The 15,663-nt window shown below is 34.9% G+C and overlaps 1 protein-coding gene across 1 annotated transcript in view; it reads left to right on the top strand.

Moving 5' to 3' along the window:
• Positions 1 to 6,969: 6,969 nt before the first annotated feature.
• Positions 6,970 to 15,663, top strand: part of LOC144436126 (uncharacterized) — a 44,101-nt gene continuing 35,407 nt past the window's right edge. The window contains exons 1-3 of the mRNA XM_078124828.1: positions 6,970 to 7,000; positions 7,085 to 7,154; positions 7,303 to 7,430. Coding sequence (XP_077980954.1) covers positions 6,983 to 7,000; positions 7,085 to 7,154; positions 7,303 to 7,430 — 216 coding nt within the window. The 5' untranslated portion in view covers positions 6,970 to 6,982. The remainder of the gene's footprint in view (positions 7,001 to 7,084; positions 7,155 to 7,302; positions 7,431 to 15,663) is intronic.

The raw sequence follows: 15,663 nt of genomic DNA on the forward strand, positions 1-15,663 counted from the left end.
ACCCAACCCCCCTCTGACAATAAAAAAAACACTGCCCCCCCCCCCGACATCTGTTGACAAGAAACAACTTGTTCTTGCAAAAGACACTCTAGATTCTCAAAGCACAATACAACACACTACATAGTTAATTTTACTTGTTACGATACATATATTTACAGTAATTGTAAGTGTATCTGGTAAATTACTGTCCCAAATCCATTGCTTCACATGTATAAAGCTCTTTAGACATGAACCCTAAGAGAAGTATGATTGTCTGTTCATGGACATGCAAATATTCATGGTTTAGTAACCAAAAGTTCTAGGATATCTCTTAGATTGAATGAACTATTATCATTATACAAAATGTAGATTAATTCAGCTAATTATAAAGTACAATATTAGAAATGGAGTTACAAATGTAATAATAGTTGTAAACCTAGGGGTTTCAGTAAGTTTCAAAGTAGGGAGAGAGGGGCACGTTACACGCGTGCACGCCTGTTATACAAGCACGGGTACGGTGTGTGTGTGTGTGGGGGGGGTGTTCCCCTCTCATGGTAAGGGCTTTTTGAAAAATGTACACCCTTTGCTGAAGGCCATTTAGAGCACCATTCAGAAGTAAAACACAACTTAGTTATATCATAAATGTATCACTAATTTTAGGGTTTCAAAAGTTTAAATCATTTGAATGAATGAATGAATCTTTATTTCACCAAAGTTAAACAATAACGAAAGAAAAGACAAAAGTGTGAATACAAAAAAATGCTAATAAATAAAATATATTAACTCTGGTGGGGACCATGGAAATAGGTAAGCATACCTAGTCGTGTCCATGATCCAACCTACTACTTAAATTATAATACTTAATACGAGAAATAGTGAAATACAATGTAACTATAAAAACTACTATTTACAAGAAATGTGAAAATGAATACAATGTGACTAGAGGGCTAATTGGAAAAATGCGGATAAGTCTAAGTACAAAGGAACATTTGGCAAGTTACAAAAAAAACCACCACATTACTCTGTGAAAAGGTGTATATTTAGCTGTTTTTTGAATTGGTGTCTATTAGAAATAAGTTTTATTGTTGTTGGGAGTGAATTCCAGTGCTCAGTACAAGCATATTTGAAGTTGTGTTTGCTGACCGCGAGCTTTACCTTAGGGACTGGCAGGTTTCCATTGAGACATGAACGAGTTAAGTAATTGTGAGGCACGGGTTGGGGTATGTAATGGTGAAGATTACGGGCGTAATGACTGTTATTGATGTCAAATAAGAACAAACAGGAATGTTGTTTACAAAGCTTCTGGATATTAAGAATACGAAGTCGGGTAAACAGGGGAGTGGAGGGGGCATCGAAACCAGAGAAAGATATAAGTCTGACAAAGCTTCTTTTGAAGAAGAAGAAGAAGAAGAAGAAGAAGAAGAAGAAGAAGAAGAAGAAGAAGAAGAAGAAGAAGAAGAGGTTTCAAAGGGATCGAATATGTACATGTATTTCCCCAGATTTCTATACAATAGCTGAATTGGGGCAGGATGAGGCTGTTGTAAATTAAAAGAAGAACTGATTTTGGAACATAATGACGGATACGTGAGATAATGCCTACTATGGGACTAACCTTGCTACGTACTTTCTCGACATGAGATTTCCAAGTTAATGATGAGACGCCCAAGTATGTGGCTGAGGATACACTTTATATAGTTGTGTTGCCAATAGCCAGGGAACCATGAGCATTTCCCTGTCTCTGTTGGGTTTTGATGATCATGTAATTGGTTTTATCTAAGCTAATAGTGAGTTTATTTGCGCGACACCACGCATACACCTTGTTAAAATGACCATTGATATCATTTAAATCAATGGAGGGGGTATCCATAAATCTGAAGAGGTTGGTGTCGTCAGCAAAAAGACGAAAAGTAAAGGCATCAGTTGTTGATGTACAAGAGATAAAGAATAGGTCCAAGTATGGATCCTTGAGGTACGCCACAATTCACCTGCATTGGGGATGACGAAATTCCATTTATATTAACCACTTGCTGTCGGTTTTCAAGATAGCTACGGAACCAGTGGAGAGCATGTCCGATCTGATACCACGGTGGGATAATTTTTGTAGAAGAATGTCATGATCAATCGTGTCATATTGACATAAATAATAATAAATAAAGATCAAGTAGAAAGTGAGAAAATTTGGGGAAAACATGTACAGTGTGGAGGTCAGTTACCATTTAGAGATACATTATTTGAAAATGTGTCTCTATTGGCTATGTTTGTGTGCAATTCAACATGTTCAGTTCAATCTAGAGGCACAGATTTTAGAGTCAGTCCATCCAGTAAATGTCAAGGTATTTCATTTCTTATTTGTTACGTGTACAGCTACACATGCACATTTTTATATCACATGATGGCACAATGCAACTCATGGCCTGCAATATTGAGAAGTCATTTCTAACAAAACTGTTGCTTAAAAGGTGCAATGTTATGACTCCATGTCATATGCTTGGGATGTATCAAGAGACAAAGAGTTTATAAAAATGATGACCTCCCCCCTTCTTTGAGTCCCAAATTGAGGTGCTCCCCCCCGGCCGTAAAAACTGGTCTCTCCCCTATGGATGAACGTTACGAACATTTTACTCTATACTATGTACTCTGTGGAAATTTAGAACACTTCTAGTCCATAGTCACTAGTTTAAAATGGCAAGCCGAAATATTAATAAATGGTTTATTTACCCAAATGTATAAATGATTACAAAATAATGGTAACAGAAAACAAAAGAGAGAAGGATAAATGGGGGAGTCAAGAAATAGCTTACAGCTAGTCTAGCCTGATCCCCGACATTGTACATTGCGAATGATAACAATATGAGGGTTCAGTCATCGATGGGATTGATACATAACTGCAGAATAAATGGACACACAAAAGTCTTGTTTAATGCATGAAAAGTCTATACACCAAAAAGTCTGTATCTCTCTAAGTTCACAATTTAATCACATACTGCTCTACTCAATACTGTTCTAAAGATATCCTAAAAAGATGAGGAGAATTTTTCGATCTGATTTGAATAGGAATATCATACCAAATTTACTTATGCATGTGCGAATAAAATAGCAAACTGACCAGAATTCGTTCTCGCATATGGTAGGGGTAAAGATGTTGACGAGCAAAGTATAGTGTCATATTCATGTTTTTGTCAGTAAAATAATTGGACAAGATATATGGTGAATTCAAGTGAACCAGGCTGTAAATAAAAGAACCTATGTTTGTGAAGCTTGTCAATATCTAGAATATTAAGCTGTCTCTGTCTCAGTCTCTGTCTGTCTGTCTGTCTGTCTGTCTGTCTGTCTGTCTGTCTGTCTGTCTGTCTGTCTGTCTGTCTGTCTGTCTGTTTGTCTGCCTGCCTGCCTGTCTGTCTGTCTGTCTGTCAGTCTGTCTGTCTGTCTGTCTGTCTGTCTGTCTGTCTGTCTGTCTGTCTGTCTGCCTGTCTGCCTGCCTGCCTGTCTGTCTGTCTGTCTGTCTGTCTGTCTGTCTGCCTCTCTCTCTCTCTCTCTCTCTCTAATTTTGAATCGTAAAAAATTTAATCTTAAAACTTACACTCCATATATATTGGTGAACGGATTCTTAATTATATGTGATCTGAAATAAATTTAAGTGAAGGGAATTAGTTGATGAGTTTTTAAGGCGATCAACTCTTTAATGGACTGAGAATGTGACCAACTTTTGCCTTAAAACATTCCGAAATATTTTTATTCAAAGGAGGTAAGACTATCGTACTAGGTTACCATGAACCTCGCTTTCAACCCATCTCGGAACAGCGCTCCGAGTTCCGATAACCGGGCTATGATGACATACAGACCGTGTTCATGATGAGGACATGGCGAATAACTTATCTATTAGGAGAACCAGTCACAATGAGCTGGTGATATAAATGTTTTAGATAGACTGCTCATATAAAGTCTCGGAGGGTATATTTTTGGGATTCTGAGAGTACAATGTCGATGCACAAGGCGGTTTGTTGGAAACCCCAATCTGAATAAAATCTGATAGGAATACATATATACTTCTAGATTTCCATTATTTATCTTTATGATGGGAAGAGGCGATTAACTCTCAGAACGACAAAATAAAAAACCACCAAACAATATATGAATAAAATAAAATAAAATAAAGGTAATCAAGGGTAATCCATTCGTCTTCCTACATCATATTTATTGTGGAAAACCCAACATAATAATATAATCATTTGCAAAGACAAAATCAACAAGTGATGGAGAGTTCATTGGACTAGTTATTTGGATTCCTGATTGAATTAATTGATATAAGTATATCTTCAGCTGACTAAGATGGAGAGTCGTGGCTTTCCATGAATTTTCGATACCATTGAAAAATATGTGTCCTAGTTCAATGTAAGGGGATAAAAACAAAGTAACTGACCATTCTGGTAAGAGGGCGCTCGTGGTCAAAAAGCCATAGTACTAGTAGCCTGTACTACATTCGTGAAAGTGACATTTTTTCCCTTCAAATTGTAGTGCGATATATAATTGACATTTTGGTAAATGTTTTTCCGACAACAAATGATAAAAAGTATATATATGCCTATACGTAAGATATACGTAGTTTTCTGTTTTGCCAACTACTATAGCTATTGCGAGATCATCAGGTATGGTGGATTCTGCAGTGAGCTAAGATCACATTGAGCCGGGCCTGGGGTACATTCTCGCTACGTCTCCCGCTCTCACATAATGGCACAGACGTAGAACTTGCCGATAAAATAAAACAAGCGTTATGTTAACGTTGCAAATAAGTTTTATTTGGAAAAGTGAACATTTCAATCCCACACAGAGAAGTCGAATATTCAAAAATATAAAAACGAAACCATAGGAAATGTGTAAAAATTGTTTCAGTGCAGTGACTTCCGCGGTTTTTTTTATGAAGTTTTAAAATACAAATTCAACTGACGTCCTAGCCTTTACGACCACCTTAAACAGTGAAGAACGTTACGTACGTAAAACTGCACTGTTTCGTTGCTGTATGGATCGTCATATATGTAGATTCAAATAAGATTGTTATTGTAATCTACTTTAATTTTGTGTGCAAATACTTCAGTGGACAACCAGAGTAGATAGAGTACAGTTATATATCTATATATATATCCAGTCAGCCCCACCATCAGCTGGTACCCTGTATAGAGAATAGCAAAAATATACATTAGAGAGTATAATAAATAGGGGAGCATGAGTGACAAGTGCACTCCGAGTTAAAAGTTTTTTTTTTATGTATAGTAGTGATAGTGATGGCCTGCCGGGAATTTCAGTCGCATTGTCAATATTCCGAGAGTAAGGTCGACGCCCTGCTTTTAAATTTTGTCTGATATTCTAAGCGAGATCACGTTAGTCACGTGATATATATAAGCTTACTGATAAATTTTTGCCAAAACCACATAACACATTCTCGGAAGATTTTTACAATGCAAAAAGAGAGACTACTCTCGCTTGTTAAACTTGAACCGTCTTCCTACGCATAGAATGGCAATCTTCAAGTTGCTATGATGATATGTTTGTTTCTATGTTTCTTCGTTTGAATAGTTGAATAATATATAATTGTATGATGGTTAAGCCAAAATTACGCAAGTGTGTTTAATAAGATATTAAACAATATAGGAAACGTGGCCTCCATGGAGGTAGGTAGGTCTAGTCTCATATTTATAGTATACGTAGTACTATAGATCGATACATTTGTAGCAGCGAGATTCGTATGATATTTTCCTAAGAAAACGGAAATCTAAGCAATAATACACGCCCCTGTGGGTCTAGTAGTGTGTTGCGCGAAACGCCGTGCACCGTCTGCAAGGAGGACTAGGTAGTACGTGCGTGTGAGCAGGTTTTCAAAAGTGAGTTATCAGTCAGAATACCTCTGCTGGGATAGTTTTGATGTTGAATAAAGGAATTTGAAGTAAACGATTACAGTTACATATGTAAATAGACGAATACCACGTTACAATAAATCTGACCTAAAGTCTATGGTTAATAAAAGCCCAAGTTTCTTTGGAAATCAAAATTGAAGATTTTTTTGTTTTCATTTTTGATCAAAAGAAGAAGGGATAAAAATAAATGGCCGTATGGATAAAAATTGGCTATTTATTTTGAATTGTTATTATTAACTGATAAAACATTGTGTTTTTTTAGTTGGAAAAACAATGTGAAAGAACACGTATATGAAATACTAGTAGTTGTTTGTAACTCAGCAAATTGCACGTACAATATCAAACTTTTTACATACTTTTTTTTATTTTATTTTTTTTAATAAGTTCAAGTTTTTGCAATTTATTTAGTTACAGACAAGGACTTGGTGTTTGCTGTTCCACATAGATTTTCGAAGTAGAAAAATATAGAAGAGTTGTTTTATCAAATAAAAATCCAAAATAAATACTAGTACCCATTTGTCATCCATATGGCCACTTTAATTTTACCACGAAACTTTGAATTCACACAAAGTATGACATATTTCTTCAACATAAAATAACAATTCCCTGGTTTTGAATCTTTGTAGAGTTTGTCTCTGTAATTTGATTTCTCCAGGGAACACGTGTACCCATTACCCAGGAAAGTGCCCCCCCCCCCCTGACACACGTACATATAGGAATCTATAAACCAACAGTACCAAAACCGCGGACTCCACGCACGAGTCCGAACCGTACGGTCGTCGGCTTATGCAAATTACTATGAAACTTTGAGGTCACAGTTCGCTGCGCATTGATAATACTGGTACCTCATAAAATATTATTGTAAAACTTGGCAATAACGGTTTACTGGGTTTCATAACACAATGATTTGATAAAATTTAAACTGAAAAATCATATGAAGCAGATCAATAACGATGTAACCTTGTGTAACTGTCGTTCGATACATATAATTATTTTGTTTCCCAGTGGATGAATATGCAAGATAGGGTTGTGCTTCGGTCAAACAACTTCTTTGAAGTTTATGTGTACTACAGTAACCACAAGATGGCGTAACTATGAGGATAACAAGTCAGGTTTGTACACCGAATTCGTAGCGTGCTTGGAGTTTTAGGAATCAAGTATGACATAGAACTTATGTTATGTCCTTAATCTTACAGCTTCTACGTTCCCGGGCCAAAAGGCCTCTCCAGTCAACGGAGTACATTGACTTGTCTTGCTTGGACATAGGTAAGTAACCTCGAGTCTCGACAGTTTATCGCTGTTGTATGATACACGATCGTGTAATCGATTCCGTAGTTTTCCGATATTTGTACGTAAAATTTTGACTGAACCTTAATTATTTGAACAGGTATTAAAATATTTCCTTTACCCATAGTGGCCATCGAGCGTCTGGGCCAGTGTCAAAAGCTGCAAACGTTGGTACTCCGGGATAACAGTATCGGAGCCGTCGAAAATTTATCGGTATGTCCCCAGCTGTGGAAGTTGGACCTCGGCAACAACCGGGTAGGTGGTAGACACGCTGTCACAACAGTGTATAGCTTCTTTTTGTTTGCCTTTGTAAACAAATTTTCAAACGTGTGTGTTTGCCCAACAATTACTGTGATCACCCGGCAGATTACGCCACGAGTGAAAAGGGAGTGTTCAAAACATATCTGCTAATCCTAGTAATAAGCATATGTCGGCGTTGTAAACGTACGTAACGGTGAAATCATACCTAATAATATTTGCAGTCCACGAAAAAAATGAAACACTTTTAAAATTAAAACGACCTTTAGTTGCTTACATTGTCATTTGGTATTCATACAGTATTTAAATTAAATGTGACAAAAAATTGAACAGTTACCTTGCGAAGTACGTACATCATGTACAGAGCTGTGAAACGTTTCATTTCAAGCGCTTGTTGATAGTCTAAATGAGCAGGCTAAAAAGCCGGTTTATTATGGCAATAAAGCTCCTTATTCATCCAATTGTCTGGGGTAAGTAGACGAAAATGTCTGCCACAGTTATAAACATATATCGACAGGTGTTCTATTTCTGTATGCATTTTAATACCAAACTACATGTAACTTTCCCCATTTTGTTTTGCAATTTTCTTCCCTTCAAGTCTATGGAAATCGTTCAAATTCGATCATTGCTTAAAACAGTACAGGTTTACAGTGTTGTCAATTGGATATTTGTTGTTGTTGTTGAACTTACATTATGTAAGTGAAGATATACAAAAAAATAGGATTGTAATTTTACCCATATGAGTGGAAATTAATGTGCAGGGGTTCACAAATATTATTACAATTGTAAATAATTATGTACACAATGTGTACTTAGCATTGAGGTAGCTATGTCATGTACCTCCATGGTAGTAGTAGTAGTAGTAGTAGTAGTAGTAGTAGTAGTAGTGGTGGTGGTGGTGGTGGTGGTGGTGGTGGTGGTGGTAGTGGTGGTAGTAGTAGTAGTAGTAGTAGTAGTAGTAGTAGTAGTAGTAGTAGTAGTACATAATATAGTATTTCTTCACACGATGTCATCTTTTGCAAAACTTACCAAACCATTTTTTTTAATGATTATAAAAAAATCGGTCTTGATAACTTCTATGTATGGAATGCCAAAAAGTTGAAAAGTAAATGTCAGGCATGATATACATGTAGCTATAGTATAGGAAAGTGAAAGTAATTTTGGTTTTGTAGTCATGATAAATTAAATAAATTATTAAATAGATAATAAATAATGTTCATTTTTATATAGCCCGTTCTCACTTTGTGCTCAAAGTGCTAGAGTTGCAAACTGAGATGAATTATATAAACCAATGAACAAAACCACTGTTTTTAATATGGTGCTGTTATGAGTATTTTACTCTGTATAAGAGATTACTATGATATATGGCAGCTGTATTGGTCTTGTTCACTCATTTCAACAAATATAATCCTGCTGATCTTGGCCATAGGTAGAAACTCATTGAGATATTTTTTTATGTATCAGTATTGTCCATTCTATAAATAGTGTAATTCATACCAAACAAAAACAAGCGAGTTAACCATTCCCCAATTTGCCTTGGAGAGGGGGGTATCAGTTTATAGCTAAATGATGACTTCCAGTCACTGCGATTGTAATAGTAATCCAAATGGACCCACATGAATATCTTTTAGAGTGTTTCTTTTCACTTTGATTTCATTTGGCCCTGACAATGTAAGAAATAACTGTACATGGTTAGGGGGTGTTTGGTATTGTACATCAATTCTAGTCTGTGAAAAGTAGTGTGTGTACTGTAAATCGGTTTGTTTGTGTCTTAGCATGCCTGTCAGCTGTGACTAGTGTTTTTGTTTGTTTATAAGTTAGTCAGGCCGTGGCCCAAGGTGTAGCGTTTCTACAGTAGGGGCAGTCTTAGTTCATTGGCATTGGAGCGTGTGCTTGAAACATATTCCAAGCAGAGCCATTCAACTCTTGAAATATAAGACGAGGTAAAATTGTTGAAGTAACAACTGTTCACAGCTACTGTTACAAAAGAATTGATTTGCAGAGAATAGTCTTTCTAACAGTACTTGAAATCAAACTGCAAGTTTTCCACATCATTTAATTTATATGAAGTTTTCTTTTCTGCTTTCTGCATTTCTGATGGCTTCATGATTGATAAGATTTTGGGTTCAGGCTAGTAGGAGGAGATGGAAAAGGGGAGAAACTAGAGATGTTGTGGAGCCATGCATTCTGTGTACATGTATATATCAACTTCTGCCTATAAAGTATGCTTCTGTTGAAAGTCTTGATGTACAATGTATGGGCTGTGATCATTCCAATGAGACAGAGTAATTTATATGCTCTTGCAGAAATGTTATGTTTTACTGTTGCTGCCAAGAAGACTGATGGTTTTATGATGAATGGCAGTGACATGTTTTAGTGTTGCTAACAAGGGGTGGTTTTTTTATGACGGTTTTTAACTCATGATTGATAGGTAATGACATGTTTTATGAACAATTTTTATTTTCATTTTTACACCCTGTTTTACTTTGTTACTTAAAGGCCTGCTTTTGATTAGTATTAAAAATCTAGGTCTGAAAAAAAGATATATAAAATTTTAATTTGTATAAGAAATTTATAAAGAATTGATTCAGAAAACCAGCATGACCCCATGTAATCCTTAGTTAGGACTGCACTGATTAGATAACATTAATAATAATATGATGTCCTGGGATTGAAAAAATAGCCTTTTAAATCTGAAAAAAAATGTGTTCAGCAGGATGTAAAATTATAGTATGTCAAATTTATAACTTTGGTCATACAACAGTTGAATTTTTTTTTTGTAGTAATATGTCATTTACTTTTCCTTCTGTCAAAATAGCATATCTATTTACAAGATCGAATTTGCTGTGTGTGTATATATTTATTAGTATGATGTAAAAAATGTGTGTTTTCTTTATTTCCCCAGTAAGATATTCTCAAATTTGCTTCAAAAGGCACTGTAACATACAAAACAAATACAGAATCACGGGATCTTTATCTGTACATATAATGTACTTGAATAATTAATTTCATATTTACCTAGAATGCACAAAGTTTGATTGAAATTTTCTGGCAATAATTATTTTAACGTGGCAGTTTAGTTTTATTGAAATCTGTGAATTGATACCGACATTCTTCAAGACAGTTTAGTTTTATTGAAAACAGTGACTTGATACTGACAGTCTTTTTAAGACAGTCTGTTGCTGTACTGCTGTACTAGCCTGTATGCCAACGTTGTGAGTGGAAGTGTAAATCATAACAATATCGTATAGGGACTAGACTATCACTACATACATATACTTCATACCTATATCAACTTTGTATACCAGCATGAGGATGGCTTTTTATTTTAACATTTCTAAGACTTGTAGAGGTTGACTGCTTTCTTTGACTTAGCAGAGCAACGTAACCATAACAACATAATGTATTTCAATAAACCTGAGGGGAAAACTGATATACATAACAAAACATCACAGTTGTGAATTTTTCAGTGTCCTTCTGGCTTGTTTGTCAAAAACAAGATGTAAGTGACAGATAAACAAAATCCTTGTTTGTTGTTTTGATGTACATATAAAACAGTACATACATGTACACTTTAGTGAGGAGTGTGTGTTTGCACTTAAGATTGTAGAATGGCCTAACAAAAAAAATATGTACAATACAGTTTATTGCAAAGTCCAAGTTGTATAGAGTTTAACAATACAAATTTGGCAGTTCACCCCCCTGACAGGAATACCTTGGCTACCTGTTTCATGTCTGGCATTCAGTTTTTAAGTGCTAGACAAACAAAGCATGTATCATTCTGTAGTTTGGAAATCATCAAAACCAAACAATAGCCTGTCTGATTGAAGTAACATGCAGAATTTAATTAGAAAACAAATCAGAAAGGACTAAGATCTATTAAGATCTATTTTCTATTAACTGTGGTATTATGTAATAGTACTGCGGTGCATTTAGTTAACTCATTCAGCTCAGCATATGCTGAAATATTGAACAATAGTATATATTTCTATTTAGACAGTAAAATACAAATTGATATTGATATTCACAGGACATGTTATTATAACACACACAATGGTAGACATTATTTGACAAAAACATTGTTAAGCCCACTAACAAATAGCGGAAAATTTAATATAACTAAAAGTATAATCAAAACGTTGTAATGTAAGTAATTGAAATAACAATCTCTATTATGTGGTTGCTATTCAGTTTTATTATTTAATTAATTTTGGATTCGTGATTATTAAATGGTTAGTCACGATGGTTGAATCAATGAATGGTTGGATTGAGTGGCTGGCTTGGAATCTATGTAAGTTGTTGATAAGAACCTTACAATGCGGTACCACTGGCATGTCTTTCTTCAGATGATTAAAGTCCTTTTGGCAAGCTTTGTACCTTCCTACTGTACCTTAGTCAACCCAGCTGTTCAATATTACTCAATTCAATACAAATGCATGAAATTGGGGGGGGGGGGGGGGGGGGGGGGACTGGTCCGAGTCTGACTAATCCTATGTTCCTGCTCAGCCTGCAGGAATTGCATACTGTCTAGGGACTCGAAGCTAAAAGGAATAGTTATGCCACTGTCGGTCTATGCCAGGGGTATTGCTAAGTTGCAGACTACCAAGTCTGAGGCTAAGTGTAAATCTGTGTTGAAACTTGAGAGCTATTCTTTGCAGAGAATAGGCACATTATTAATATATACTCTTCATTATAATTTAATTATCAAGTTTCTGAAAAATTCCGTGTGAAACATTTGTGATTAAATTTACAAATAAATACTCAATGTGAGTTGTAACCATTCAGTGGGCGGAATAATTTCAATGAGATCAAATTTTGAGACAAACAAATTATTTATGCCATTCATGTTGATAATTACACTTTGAAATCAAGTTACTTGTAGATCTATTTTGAACAATTATAGATTGTCTGAATAACAGCTGTGGTTCCATATGTTTGATAAATTGGTAATCAATCCAGTCAATCGAACAATATTATAATTAGAAAGAAAGCCAATTTGAAGAAAAAACTCAGAAGATATGTACATGTACGTGCATTGTTAAACGTTTTTCATGCCGTTTAAAATTTGTCTAAATGTGATTCAATAAGCTGGATAAATTGTAATTGATTATTTGCAGGGGAGGGCTGGGGTGGTTGTGTCTGTTGGTGCATTGGTTTGGGGTGGGAGTGGGGGTAGGGTGGGGGGGCAACTTTCCAATGATTTCCAAAATTCCATCATAATACCCTGTATACCATCATTTGGGCAAGTAACCCTTGTAAAATACCTGTTAGTATCTTTGTGAAATTCTGGTTGTTTTTACCCACTCATAAATATATGGATGAAGAGTATGATTATATTATCCTACCTTGTACCACAGCAGAGCTTTGGAGAGAAAACCAGGGAAAATACCTTTAGACTTTGTTACATTTTAACTAATTTTAAAACAAAGAGAATCACTAACCTGAGAATCACTAACCTAAGCATCAATTTTATTCCCGACTTCTGAAATTTCTAAGTTTACAAGATACTGTAAAAAAACCTTTACTTTAATCGTTAGTAAGATACATGTATTTTACTTTTTAGTTTTGCTAAAATGTCTATCTAATTCTGGCTGTAAATGATAGAATCCCAATGATGATATAGTCACTCATAAACATGACTTTATTCATTCATTCAATGTATCAATGTACTTTCATCTTTTAGACGTGCAAATGCATGCTAAACGTTAACATAACACTAAAACAAAATACTTAAGAAACCTGGTCATTGAATTTGAGTCACAAAGTATTTTTTAGTCATAGTAGTACATGTATGATGTAAAAGTATATCTTCATATATGTATATGCAAGTTTGACACAGTCTTTACTGAAAAATATTGGTTCATGTGTATATGTACATTGTGACATCAAAAAATTTCATTCATGTTACCCATATGACAACAACAACAACAACAACAACAAAAGACAACACAGCCAAACACAACATAACATTAAAGTACAGCTTAAAGTCATTAGCCATGCTTAAAATAGCTGAACAAAGACAAGGTATTTGCACTGTTCCTATATTGATTAACACAGACAAAGGACGTTAAATGACAGTTGTATCTTGCCAACGTATTGTTTAGGCATAGTTTTACTACAATTACAATGTACAAGAGCATAGAAACTGGAAATCAATAAAGAAGTATTCTGAAACACAGTGTAAAAGGAAAGTGAACTGCTGTGTGTGTGTGTGTGTGTGTGTGTGTGTGTGTGTGTGTGTGTGTGTGTGTGTGTGTGTGTATGTATGTGTGTGCATCATGTGTGTTTGTCAGTCTGCCTGTCTACCTGCTCACATAATTGTATTTCATTTTTTAAAACAATGTACACATGGCATTCTTAGAGTTAACAAAGTTATTCTTGGGGCCAAGCCTGGTCCAAAGTGCACATTTTTGTCTAGTCTTAATTCTTTTGTTCCTAAATCTATATTATATAAAACAAGTGAATGATATTACTAAGTGTCCAATCATAAATGTTTCAAAATAGATTTATTTTCATACTGTGATTTATAATTTCAGTGTTTCAGGTGAATAAAATTCTACAGGAACAGAATAACACCTAAAAAGACCCCATTGTTTAGTATAAGTGACTTGAAGTTTTTCAAAGCTTTTAAAATTGAAAAAATGATACATGTACATTGTATGCATGCATTACTACCATTAAGTTGTTGCAATTGTGAAAATTTGTTGTTAGCACTGGTGTAAAGTTTTGCATACCCTTTTAATGATCTGTATATTTTATTACTACTGGTATTAAGAAAGAAATAATTGAATTATTGCAATTCCAAATCAACAGGTGTGTGACTGGGTAGTGTGTACCCTTATGTCAGTAACCTTACTTGTCACTATGACGTTCATCACATTGGTCAGTCATCCTGTAGTCATATGGCTTAGTTTTAATCCTTTTATTTGTGCTGTATAATATTTATGTCATTGCTTTCTCATAAAAAAGAAAAAAAAAACTGTAAAAAGTGACGTCTGAAGTCCGCTATAAGGTTAAGCTGACACTGGGGATTAGAGAATGGTTTGTGACCTTTGGTACGACCCTGTATGGTGCCGTGATGCAAGTACCATGGAGTTGGAACTAGTGAAGCATAAATGCATGGACACGTTTACAGCATTATTTAAAAAGGAAGTTTTATATGAAAATGAAAATGTCATGATTTGGAGTAATTTATAACCCACTGTCGACAAATGTAATGCCATTATACTATTCTGACAGCCAGGCCAAGTTAAAGACAGCACACAGATGATGTAACAAAAGACATTACATACAAATAAACATGTGATGTGTGTATATATTATTTATAAAAATCAAGTGCCTACTTTCTATTCTGTGTCTTATACCAATCTATACTATTTTAAAGGTAACTGTCCAGAACTGAAGGTACAAAATGTAAAACAAAAAGAAGTGAAATTTTGTTTTAAAGTGAAACTGTACTAGTCTTTTCAGTGCACATTGACTTGGAATACACTGTAGATTTACATATATATAGATCACATGACGTAATGACATATTGATGGTATTTTTAAGGAGAAGGTTATATTATTCAAGGCTATAGTAGTTACAAAGTTACAACTGTTGCTCAGATACATGTACAGTTATCTTAAGACTTACAACCAGTGTGCAGTTGTCATAACGTTATTCATGTACAGCATTCTATTTTTATGCATGTGTGGTGGTGGGGGAGTGGATGGTGTGTGCGTGTGTGTGTGTGTGTGTGTGTGTGTGTGTGTGTGTGTGTGTGTGTGTGTGTGTGTACGCGCAAATGTACATTTCACAATGCTACATGTATGTGTGCATATTATATGTATGTTTGTATGTATATGTATATGTATATGTATATGTATATGTATATGTATATGTATATGTATATGAGTTTGTTTCATGCATACAAATTTAGCCAAATTTCCTAAGTTATGTAGTATTTTATGTTGATTAAAGTACAATAGTGTAGGTCACAAAAAGGGCATTCTCTACATTTTATGTGGTGTAATGGTACTACAGAATTGACGTCAGAAAGTACAGACTGATATAAAGTATACCAAGTACAATGTGCATGTATTCCCTGACTGTTACAAGTTACATGTAAATTGTATGAAGAAGTTGTACACTTCAACTTCGGGGAAGAAAAGTGTATATTATTATTTGTACAGTTTGTAGTTCAAATGTTTGTTGTAACTGCATACAACTTGATGTACATGACATATAT

This window comes from Glandiceps talaboti, chromosome 6 (assembly GCF_964340395.1).
Source record: "Glandiceps talaboti chromosome 6, keGlaTala1.1, whole genome shotgun sequence".
Taxonomy (NCBI): domain Eukaryota; kingdom Metazoa; phylum Hemichordata; class Enteropneusta; family Spengelidae; genus Glandiceps; species Glandiceps talaboti.